Source organism: Antrostomus carolinensis, unplaced genomic scaffold, assembly GCF_000700745.2.
Source record: "Antrostomus carolinensis isolate BGI_N321 unplaced genomic scaffold, ASM70074v2 scaffold16554, whole genome shotgun sequence".
Classification (NCBI taxonomy): Eukaryota; Metazoa; Chordata; class Aves; order Caprimulgiformes; family Caprimulgidae; genus Antrostomus; species Antrostomus carolinensis.
In genome coordinates, this window is record NW_010312940.1 from 7240 (window position 1) to 19569 (window position 12330).

At 50.3% G+C, this 12330-nt stretch overlaps 1 protein-coding gene across 1 annotated transcript in view; it reads left to right on the forward strand.

Moving 5' to 3' along the window:
* Positions 1-497: 497 nt before the first annotated feature.
* The window catches only part of LOC104524343 (protein scribble homolog), a gene marked incomplete at both ends in the record, with an annotated part of 34074 nt that continues 22241 nt past the window's right edge, over positions 498-12330 (forward strand). The window contains 6 exons of the mRNA XM_029084792.1: positions 498-587; positions 1184-1261; positions 3344-3658; positions 4143-4223; positions 9555-9812; positions 10043-10153. Coding sequence (XP_028940625.1) covers positions 498-587; positions 1184-1261; positions 3344-3658; positions 4143-4223; positions 9555-9812; positions 10043-10153 — 933 coding nt within the window. The remainder of the gene's footprint in view (positions 588-1183; positions 1262-3343; positions 3659-4142; positions 4224-9554; positions 9813-10042; positions 10154-12330) is intronic.

A 12330-nucleotide genomic window follows, 5' to 3' on the forward strand; every position in this document is an offset into this window, starting at 1 on the left:
ATTGATTTCCATCAACAGAGCAAAGACAAGTATCTGTCCAGGGTATTGTGGAAGAGGAGCCATTCTTGTTACCGCATGCTGCGTTGGGGTGACCCTTAATCTCCCAGTAGTTGTATGGAATTACACCCCAAAAGGAGCTGGGCTGGGATGTGAATGCTATCCCTGTTTCTTTATCTACTCCTATCCTACTGCTGCTCAGTTTACTTTGTGGTGGACATCTCGTTCTGATGTGTTCATTACAGGCAAACTGACGCTGGGTTGTGAGATATGGTTCAGGTCTCAACTGTGAAAAAGGAGATGTTTGTGTAAGTGTATTGTGACTTTGGTGCCTTTGAGGCGTGGGTACCTCAGCTTACACAAATTTGTGAGCGGATGTATGCAGATAAAGTTGATGCTCTGGTGTTTGTTCTTTAAGTAGTCATCCCTTGCTCTTCAGGATGTTTTGGGTGTTCTCCTGGTCTGCACTGACCTGTAACCTGTGTCCATTCTGCTTCCAGTTGACACTGACTATCGTGCGGCAGACGGGGGGGCTGGGCATCAGCATCGCAGGGGGCAAGGGCTCCACCCCCTATAAGGGTGACGATGAGGTAAGACCCTGGACTGTATCATTATTGAAGCACCCACTTTCTACTTTCTCTGTAGCTGGAAGGTGGGTGTCCATATGTATCAGCTTTGTGGCTGGGATGGGCTTTCAGAACAAGGTGGGAGCAGCCCTGGACCCACCTGGAAGCCAGAGGCTGGCAGGGCTGAGCAGACTCTTGCCTCTGGAGCACGACTTGGTGTCCCTTCCTGCTGCTGACCACAGAGAGCTGCAAGGAGAACTGCTCTTTCTTTCCCATCTGTGTTCTGATGCACAGGACTCATAAGGCAAAGAATACGGGGTTGTCTTTCACACGTGTGGTGGCATCAGCTGCATCATGTTCTCATCCCACTGGAAAAGGATTAGTGTCATTCCCTTCTCCGCTTTGTCACCTGTGGGGTAGCCCTGCAGTGGGATTTCTTTCACCTTTCTACCAAAATACCTGAATGGGGTGATGTGGCTGTCCTGTCCCCACATCCAGGGTACGGGATTCACGAGGGATTTCCTTTTTCCCTTGAGTTGAACAGGGTGGAGTGGTCTCTCTAGACTTTAGAAAGTTGAGGAATGGGCTCCACCTCTTCTAACAAGTAGTTTTGTTTGCAGGGTATCTTTATTTCCCGCGTATCAGAAGAGGGTCCTGCAGCTCGTGCAGGGGTTCGCGTTGGGGACAAGCTTCTGGAGGTAAGAACTTGGCTACCGTGAAGAAATGCATGCTTCTTATGACTTGAGAGTAGAGGTAGAAGTATGGCTTGGTATTTCTGTGCATCACTCTAGTTTGTAGGACAAATTAAGCATCAGGAGCCGTGCAAGAGCAAAATAAAATTTGCCTGGCTCAAGAGCTAGTTATTTAATTAACAATACTGTTCATCTTTTGCTGCTTTCTAAGGACAGAAATTGCTCCTGCGTTCACTCTCTCCCGACTCAGAAGGGTTGTGTAACCCAGGTGGGAAGAAATACTCAGCAGTGTGTGCCCACGTCCCCAGCGGGCTGACCCACTGGGCTCTACACTGTGACTCTACACAGCTGCTTTCCTCTGTGCAGCAAAAGTGGACCTTGTAAGATAACTTCTTAACCAGGGAGCCAGCCGTATGCCCTACTTGCCTGTCTTCACATTATTTAAAAATGTGATTAATCATACAGGATTGAGGTGCACTTGAGGAAGGATGGATTGCATTATGGAGGGAATAGATGTTGCTACAGTACCGGACAGAGATCAGAGAATCAGGTGGTCTGTGTTTGGGGCACTGGCCTGTGTTTGTGTGATCTGATGTGGTGTCTCTAGGTATCATAGAATCATAGGATGTTGTGAGTTGGAAGGGACCCACAAGGATCATGGAGTCCAACTCCTGTCCCTGCACAGGACAATCCCAACATTCACACCATGGCCCTGAGGGCCTTGGCCAAATGCTGCTGGAATCTTGTCAGGCTTGGTGCCATGAGCACCTCCCTGGGGAGCCTGTTCCAGGGCTCCACCACCCTCTGCCTCAAGAACCTTTTCCTCATGGCCAACCTCACCCTCCCCTGCCACATCTTCCTGCCATTTCCTCTCCTCCTGGCATTCGTTGGTGGCCAGAGAGAAGAGATCAGCATTTAGGCTGAAATGGAGGAAATAGATTTGAACATCTAGTTTTCAGGCTGAGAACCAGACAACCTTTCCTGTAAGCGTGTGTTAATATGAAATGAGGTAGCTGCTACGAAAAGATTATTCAGCTTCATGGGCCCCCACTTTGTGTTTCCTCAGTCTTCTGATGTGCTAGGACTTTTTTCTGAAATCAGGGAGGCAAGAGCAGAGGGAATCAGGCTGCTTCCCTGAGAGCTGCAGAACCTGCTGTCCTCCCTGCAAGTATTTTTACTGTTTTTGCATGGAGGGGAAGGAGTTGGGTGTTTCAGGGTATGAGGAGGCAGATGTCCTTCTTGAAGGGGAACAAGAAGTTGTGTCGATCTGAGTTGTACTGAGATTTGTTCGGGGAGATAGTGCTAGGTGAGTGGTTATCTGTCTGGGAGTTTGTTGCCTGCAGGAACGATACAGGTGATAGGGAAGTTAGAGCTCCCTGTGCCGGGAGAATTCCTCTGTAAGGACCTTTACTGTGCTTCGCAGGGGCTGCCCTGGCCTGGGACCGGTGCTGTGGGAGCCTCCTGTGCTGTGTGAGTGCAGAGAAACTCCCTTGCAGGCAGCGAGTGAGGTCTGGGTACCCGTGTGAGAACAAGATGTTGGGCCAGATCTGCAGGGGATGAGATGTGCTTCTGTTAGGCAGCATTTGCTAAGGCTGCAGCTTCCCAGCAGAAGTAACAGGGCCACCAGGATGATCCGAGGGCTGGACCTCCTCTCCTATGAGAACAGGCTGAGAGAGTTGGGGCTGTTCAGCCTGGAAAAGAGAAGGCTCCAGGGAGATCTTATAGTGGCCTCCCAGTACCTGAAGGGGCTACAAGAAAGCTGGGGAAGCACTTTTCATAAGGGCAGTTAATGACAAAACAAGGGGAAATGGGTTTAAATTGAAAGAGGGGAGGTTTAGATTAGATATTAGGAAGAAGTTCTTCACTGTGAGGGTGGTGAGACAGTGTCCCAGGTTGGGCAGAGAAGCTGTGGCTGCTCCTCCCTGGAAGTGTTCTCGGCCAGGCTGGATGAGGCTTTGAGCAACCTGGTCTAGTGGAAGGGGTCCCTGCTGCTGGCAGGGGGGTTGGAACTGGATGAGCTTGAAGGTCCCTTCCAACCCAAACCATTCTGTGATTCTAAGGATTGTGCCTGGCTCTCTCTATCCCCAGGTGAACGGTGTGTCCCTGCACTGTGCGGAGCATCACGTGGCGGTGGAAGCTCTGCGTGGATCAGGAAGCTCCGTCTCCATGACGGTCCTGCGGGAGCGGATGGTGGAGCCGGAGAACGCCATCACTGTCACTCCACTGCGCCCTGAGGATGACTACAGCCCTCGTGAGAGGCGAGGTGGTCTACGCTTCCCAGAGCGACCTGAGGGAACACCTCCCACAGAGAGATATTCCACCTGCCTCATGCGCAATGAGAAGGGCCTGGGCTTCAGCATTGCTGGTGGCAAAGGCTCCACACCCTACCGGGCTGGTGACACGGTCAGTAATGATTCTCTGGAAAGGAAGGTGCTTGGTCCCTGAGTCTCAGCACTACTTGTGGGAGCAGCATGGGGTCTTTGTCACCCATGAGCATGCAGCTGTGCAGTCTGGCCCTGGGCTTGTGAGCTGGGTGGGCTCTGAGAGCCAGAATCTACTCTTAAGTCAGGAAAGGAGAGAAGTTCAGAAGGAGGTGGGGCTGGGGCTCACAGTCCCTGCCAGTGACATTCAATCTTGCTGCTGTCCTCTTGACATATGTTCTGGGCTCTCAGCCACGTGAAGGCTTTGATGTAGCTGGAGGTTTTGCAGGTGGCTCTAGAAGCAGAAGAGGGTTTGTGTGGAGTGAGGAACAAATGGGAAGTGCCAGGGGAGGGGTCTGCAAAAGGGAAAGGGCTGAGTCCTGCCTGGTGTCCAGGAACGACTCTGGAAAGGCAAACCCTGGTGAGGGGAAGCACAGGCTGCTCTGACCCTTCTGACTGTGTTTCAGGGGATCTTTATCTCACGGATTGCAGAGGGTGGTGCAGCCCATCGGGACGGGATCCTGCACGTAGGAGATCGGGTCATCTCGGTGAGTGTGCAGGGAAGGGATCTGACTCAGCTCCCTGCCCCTCCTCATAGAGGAGCTGTCTTTTCTGTCATTGAAGCTGGATTTTGGGGGTCCTTTTTTCAGCTCCTGAGCCTTCTGGGAGAGTATTTAAATTGTGGTGATTCTACCCCTGCCTGTGACTAGGTGGTAGGTGCAGTTAACACCTCCCCTTCCCCCAGCACAGTGTCAGCGCTTCCCCACAGGAGCGGCACGTAGTGGTCCAGGCTGTGCTGGAAAGAGATGATACAGCAGCACTGCCCTAGCCTGGTGTCCCTCCAGAGCTTTGTAGGACAACCTCTGAGGGCTCTGCCACAGCATGGCCTGTGGGGAGGGAAGCCCTTGGGGGCACAGCTGGTGGGTTCCCTGTGGAGAGCAGGGTGGCAGGGGTCAGCATAGGCTGCTGGAGGGTGGTGTGGAGCTGGGCAGGGTGTACCACAGTGCTTCCCTCTGCTTTCGTTTGAAACTCCAGCCTCAGTTCCCTTCCTGTTTGTGCCAGTGGTTTAGATCTCACTGTTGCCTCTAACCTCGAATCTCTCTGCCTAATGTGTCACTTGCTCCCTCTCCTGTGGGGAGAGTCTGCTGAGTCTCCTGACCCTCTTCCCAAGCTCGCATGCTGCCTCCGAGTGAAAGCTCCTGCATCCTGGTGCTGGTGGTGGGTTTCTGATCCAGCTGTTGTGGTAAGAGCACGTGTTACCACAGAGCTGGCGTGAGTAAACACTGATACAGCCTTGTCAGTGCTGGCTTCTGTCTGCTCTATCCCTAGGCTGGGGGCTGTGTTGTATTTGCTCTGGCACAGGATTTTAGTGGAGCTCTGGCCCGGGTCTGACATTCATATCTTGGCAGGAGACTTGAACTGGTACAACATCTCTCCTTCCTTGCTAGTGCTCCCCCCCTCCTCCCAGAATCAAGCCCTGACCCTAATTGTTGCCAGATAGCATAAATTATTTTGGTTTTTCTTATCTTTTGATAGTACAGAGGCATGACTGAGAGGCGTAATTGCAGGCACACAGCCTGTTGTGTGGAGTTGGTTTGCTCTACCTGTAGCAAGAAGGAAACACAAGATCTCAGAATAGAGTCAAAACTCAAACCTGTCTCCACCCGCCGTTAGCAGCTCTATTTATATCTGTGGGCAGCTTCATAGGAAAAGCAGATCTAATTCCCTAGTAATAGCTTGCAGTGTCTTCAGGCTGCAGTGTTTGGGCTCAGGGCTTACAGAACTCGGGGACTTTGTTAGATTTGAATGTGGCTAAAGGCCTTGCTGTCGTTATTCCTCTGACACACCCCGCTGCAGTGACGAGCACAGTGTTACTGCCTAGGTAGGAAATAGGTCACAGAATCAATCGTAGTGGTTGGAAAAGACCTTTAAGATCGCAGAACCATGAACCCAACACTGCCAATTCCACCTCTAAATCATGGCCCTCAGCACCTTGTCTGCCCATCTTTTAAATCCCACCAGGGAAGGCGACTCCACCACCTCCTTTGGCAACCTGTTCCAGTGCTTGAATACATGGTCCTCTGCTCTCAGGGATGTTACCTGTGCTGAAGTGCATGTGCTCATAAAAGGTTTGGTGCTGAGCATCAGCTGCAGCTCACATCTTGTGCTCTGTTATGATTAGAGCAGGAACAAATTATTATCTTCTGGAAGAACACTTACCTAGTGTGGACTCTTCACATAACTTCTGTGCCTTCCAGCATGAGTCTGACTGTTGCTTTTCCCAGCAGCCATGCCTCCTGGCAGCAGCTGCCATCCTGCCTTTCCTGCTTGTGGGGTTCACTGCTACGTATGATACCCAGGGAGTGGTAATGTTACATCCTGAGGCCTCTCCTATCTTCTTGGTGATATTTATACTCAAGAATTATCTGCTTGCTGTAAGAGATTCATGAAGAGGTGCAGATGTGTGGGTTTTGCTCTGTCTCTGGCGAAATCTGGTGCTAGGTTAGAGCTGTGGGGCTGCCCTGGCCCAGTGATACTGGATGCTGAGAGAGTGTCTGCTCACTTTGGAGCAGTGCCCACATAGCATTGTGTAAATTCCCTGTTGACCACGACTCTTTTGAAGCGGTGGTTTTCTGTTTTTATTGGAAAGCTTTCTGGGATGTGGTGATTCCTCGGATGTCCAGAGCAGGCTGCATGTGTTCCCCTGCATGGGGAAAGCAGAAGGACCCTTGTTGGAATACAGGCAGTTTCATAGGTCCAGCAGGCAGAAGCCCATTTCCAAAGCTATAGTCTCCTGGTCATGCCTCTGTTCTCACGTTGCCAAAGAATTTTTGTTTTCTTAGGAAAAGAAATACAGCACAGCTTCATACTCTTCCCCTGTGCTCTAAATCATCCTGGACTTCTCTGCAGGGGAAGGACTGGGATAGCTCCTTTCACTTTATTAAGGGAGCTTTGAGTACATGGATTGAAGAGCCCAGCCTAGATCTCTCTTCAGAGATAACACCCCACAAAACTCACCAGTGATTGAATACTAACTCTCCAGCTTTCCTCATATTCTAGTGTGTCAAGAGTCATCACAGGCATCTTGAGAGTAATTTTGGTAGTGGAAGACACAGGGCAGGGAGCTGCAAGAGGGGAGTGTTGGAGAGTTTGAATTGTGGGATGGGAATCTAGCAGGGAGAGTGCAGGATTGGGAGCGGTGGCTAAGGGCAGCTAGTTTTTTGGGATGGGACTGGGAGCAGACTGAAGAAGACTGATTCTGGGGGAGATTTAGGACAGTAGTAACAGCAGGAGACACATTGGGGGTCCTAATGAGAGCAGCCTGGTCACTAAGAAATCTGACAGAATTATATAGTTCCCTGGCACACAGAAAAATATGTGGAGCTGGGAAAGGACAGATGACACTCTTCCCTTTGCTCTGGGCACTCAGATAGGTGAACTGCTGTGGCTGGCCTTTTCCCTTGCTAAGCAGAGACACAGCAACAAAGGCCACTGAAAACTAGCTGTTCAAAATCTGGGAAGGCATCACGAGAGAAGTTAATGAGTAAAATGCCATCAAGGGCTGTTAGATACGATACATCTCTGACTCAGGGAGTACCTGTGTCCCTGTGCACTAGTCCAGGGAAGTACCACTGGATACTTTTGGTCTGACCACGTCTGACCATTCTCATCTTCTTGTCAGTGGCAGAAAAATGAGAGGAATGCATGAAGTCAGGAGTGCATGTTGCTACAGCAAGTCTGTCTCTAGAGTGTGCTGGGCCTTGATCTGGTGATAAGAACCTAAGGACCAATTCTCTTCTGCATGTCATCTTTGTTAAAAATCGGTGTGTCTGGCAGACAAGAGCACCCAAGGGGATCCTCGCTTCCCAGTCCACTGGACTCAAGGCTGCTACTTTTCCCCATTCCCAGATCCAGCCATCAGAAAGGCTGAGTGGAGATTCCAGAGATGAAACAAACTGCAGACACGGCTGGCCACAGATTTATGCAAACAGGGAGGGGAGCAGCACCTTTACAGGTGCACACATAAACACAAACAGTCCTGACAGGGCATGGACAATGCAGACAACTTAACCCTGCTCCTGCCCTCTGGCTAATCAAGTTTAAGGTTTGCTAGTGGAAAATGCACATATATTCCCTCACTCAACTCATAAATATTCATGTTTGCAGGTCTCTTCAGTCTCTGGCTCGAGTGTCAAACTCTTCAAGGCTCTTTGGTCAGACCCTGAGCCTTTTACCCAGTTTCTGGGCCAGCTGTCAGGTCTTTCCACATTTTGGATTCCTACTTGCTGACTAGTTCAACTTGAATTTTACTAGTAGGTCTCACACACGTACCCAGAATAGAGAGCAAACTTGTGCAGCAAATACAAGCAGAGTTTGATAAAAAGGTAGAGCAGACTGTGGTGCTCAGGCACAGGGCTTGGCCACACAAGCATACTGGCCAGTAGCCTGCTTGTGTGTGATCAGCCTCTTTTATTCTCCACCCTCTCCATTTTCCCGTGCTTGTTCCTCCTCTCCCTGACCACTCCCCTCTCCCACCTGTGATCCTTCTGCTAAACATCCTGTAATGTTTTGCATGTTCCCACAATCCCCCTTAAAACTTCCTATAGTAAATTTACTCTTTCCTGTGAGAGCTGTTCCGATAACCCGTGATAATTTTGATTTCCTCTGCATATTGATTACCAAGTTTTTGGTCCCTCATGTGTTCGTGGAAAACAGTTGCATCCTTTTTGATCCTTTGAGTTTTGAGGCAAGCGGGTTTATATCTTAATTTTGTAGGAAAGGCTCTCTGTTCCCTTGTCTGTCTTGGCAGCTTTTCTCTGCACATCTTGTTAAGTTATGTTAAGATAATTGTTTTGTGTGTGAAAGATGAGTTTCCACACAGTTTTTCAGGTGAATTCTCTTCAGTGCTTTGTGTGAATGACATTGCTGCTTCCCTGCATGTACTGGAAGTACCTCTTTAACTGGAGCATTCTATCCTTCACTGGTATCACAAGATGACTGTAGTTGTATTCTTGAAATTATTTGACAGAGCCTATTGGATAACGTTTTCTTGTCCAAAAGAATTCTAGTTTTCCTTTTGTGTCAGCCAGTCAGTCACTGTGTACTAACAGAATCTCAGTGCTTCCAAGTCTTTTTATACCTGGGGTGCACTTTTTATGGATTAAAGCTGACATCTTCCCCAGACTGCCCTGACCTTGCCCAGCATGTGCAGTCAGCAGCCTGGTGGCCCATGACAGGTCCTGATGCACCGTCAGATCCTGCTCAGCAGAGCCTGTGTCTGGGCTTTGAGGGTGATTGATAAGGACAAATGGCCTAGTGTGAAGGCAGCTGATGCTACAGCACTTCACTGTGCTGGGGCGTCACTTCTGGGAATCGCTGTTTTGTGTTCTTTCCATATTGAGATCTTTAGACCTGTTCCTTTAATGCAACCTCTTGGGCTTCTTTTGTCATGACCCAGCAGGAAAGATCGAAGGCAAAGCCAAGAGGGAGTGACAGGCTCTCTCCTGGTCATGAGTGAGCCGCAGCATAGTCTGGGCAATGGCTAGGTTTGCCGTGCTCCAGGAGGTGGGGCATGGTCTTCATGGTCCCCTGGAGCATCACTGGTGCTGTTAGGGCTTGGAGGTGTACAGGGAAGGTGGGAAAGGGGCTGGTAAGCTGTCTACAAAGAGGATTGTGGTCAGGTGGGAATGAGCAGGTGCTTGTGTCCCTTTGCCAGCTAGGAAGGAGTGGGGTAAGTTACAAAGTGCTCTGGGGAACAGGCTTTTGAGAAGGGACAATATTGCAGCAGAATGGGGTCCCTTGGGGTGCTCGGCTGAGTGCTTACAATGACAGGCTGTACTCGGGTGATGGTCTGACACTGAGTTTGCGGGTTGTTCTAGATCAATGGGGTAGACATGACAGAAGCCAGGCATGATCAGGCAGTAGCGCTGCTTACCGCATCCTCCCCCACCATCGTGCTGCTGGTAGAGAGAGAGGGTGCAGAGCAGCTCAGCGAGGGAGACTCGCCTGGCGTGCCACGAGTGCGCATGCACTCCCCACCACCACCCCCCAGCCATGGGGAGAGCCCGCCGGAGGAGACGCCTTCGCTGCAGAGGAACCATCTCTCTAAAGGCCTGGAGGATCAGTATCCCATTGAGGTGAGTCTCTCTGTTGGAATATGGGATCGTGTAATCTTGAGTCTTCTTAATTTGAGAAACGGGTAGTCTGATGAAGGCTGGCCCACTGTGGTGATGGGGCATTGAGAAGTAATGGGGAACCCCCTTGTCCTGTGGGTGTTTACCTTGTGCTCACTCAAGCAAAACACGCCTGACTCCATGTTTTTCAGTGTTTGTGGTCCTAATGTGATATCCCTTATTGTTCCCTCAAGGAAATTCACCTTGTGAAAGCAGGTGGTCCCCTGGGACTCAGCATTGTAGGAGGCAGTGACCATTCAAGCCATCCATTTGGGATTCATGAACCAGGTGTCTTCATTTCAAAGGTAGAGTCCTGTGTGAGCAGCCTAGCAGCGGACGTTCCTGAGCTGTTTAATTATTGGGATTAAGATGAAGGATTTTGACCCAGCTGGGGTGCTTGAAGATACAATTTAGTAGTGGACAGGTATGGTTGGACTCGATGATCTCAGAGGTCTTTTCCAACCAGGCGATTCTATGATTCAGTGGAGAGAAGGACTCTTCCCTCTGTTGCCAACAATCTCAAGCTCCCAACCTTCCCCAGCCTGGGAGCCTCTGCAGTTTAGAATCAGAATGGTTTGGGTTGGAAGGGACCTTTCAAGGCCATGTAGTCCAACCCCCTGCAATAAGCAGGGACATCTTCAGCTAGATCAGGTTGCTCAGAGCCCCGTCCAACCTGACCTTGAATGTTTCCGGGGATGGGGCTTCTACCACCTCTCTGGGCAACCTGTTCCTGTGTTTCACCACACTCATCGTAAAAAATTTCTTCCTTATATCTAGTCTGAATCTCCCCTTTTTTCGTTTAAAACCATCACCCCTTGTCCTATCGCTACAGGCCCTGCTAGAAAGTCTGTGCCCATCTTCCTTATAGGCCCCCTTCAAGTACTGGAAGGTCTCTAGAAGGTCTCCCCCGAGCCTTCTCTTCTCCAAGCTGAACAGCCCCAACTCTCTCAGCCTGTCCTCACAGCAGAGCTGCTCCAGCCCTCTGATAATTTTTGTGGCCTCCTCTGGACGCACTCCAACAGATCCACATCTTTCTTGTACTGAGGACTCCAGAGCTGGAGGCAGCACTGCAGGTGGGGTGTCAGGAGAGCGGAGCAGAGGGGCAGAATCCCCTCCCTCCACCTGCTGCCCACGCTGCTCTGGGTGCAGCCCAGGACACGGTTATTGACCTCTGGGCTGCGAGCCACATTGCCAGCTCATGTCCAGCTCTTCATCCACCAGTAACCCCAAGTCCTTCTCTGCAGGGCTGCTCTCAATCCCTTCACCCCCCAGCCTGTATTGATACTGAGGATTGCCCTGACCCAGGTGCAGGACCTTGCACTTGGGCTTGTTGAATCTCATGAGGTTCACGTGGACTCACTTCTCGAGTTTGTCCAGTTCCCTGTGGATGGCGTCCATGTCCCTCTGGATGTCTCTTTTAAGCGCAGCCCCTAACTGACCCTTCTTCCATACAACATGGGATTTGGACTCTTCTCTCTGCAGGGTTTCTGCAAAGAGCCTGATGCTCTCCTGCTATGCAGTATGCTCATCTCATCCTGTAACTTCTTCTCCTGCCAACTTGGTGCCTTTATCAGAGCACACCTTCCACTGTTGAGGCCATCAGCAGCCTCAGGGAGAGGTTCCAGGCACTCCCTGTAGCCCAGGACCCTGAAAACTGTATGCTTCCTCTAAAACACCAGGGATACCCTGGGTAGTGCTGGGGACTTTACTCTGTGGCATATCAACATCATCCTTGCACAGTTTCTGGGTTCCCTTCTGCTCAGCTTTTTTGGGAGCAGAGAACTGAACAATCCTGGAGATGTGGGTGATTCTGTCTGCCTTGGTCTCAGTTCCCTTTCTGATGATGGCCAGGATTTTGTTGGCTGGTTTTTGTCCCTTCCTGCACGTGGAGCCCATGATTTCAGAGAACATGCAACAGTGTCCCTAGGAACTTTCCTGAGTTTCTGAGTTCAGTGTCGTGTGTCCATGGTTTAAGGTGTTTTTCCATAGACCCATTGTCTGTGCTGAAGTCCATGCCATGTCTTTTTGTCCCGTTTTCTTGACCCCTTTTGAAGTTCCCAACCACCAGGGTGGTATTTGGCTGCTCAAAACAGCACAGTGTCACCTGCAGACCTGGAGATTTCACTGTTCACTACCTTTTTCAGGCCACAGATGGACATGCTGAAGAACACTGGTCCCACATGAATCCCTCAGGCACCCCAGCAGTGAATCTTTTGTGTCCTGAGTCGCAGCTGTCCCGCCCTGCCCTTTGTTTCCTCTCCTTTGACCAGCTGTCAGTCCATTAAGATGACCTTTCCTCCCATCCAGTGAACACGATGTCTCTAAAAACCCTAACCCTTTAGATTCAGACCTTGTCAAGGGAAAATCCAGAAGTTATGTGTACCAGATTCTTTCCTTCCTTCATGTGTTCATTATTTCTCTCACAGAGCTTCAGCAGGTCAATGGGGCAGGATTTGCTTGTACCAAAGCCAAACTAACTCTT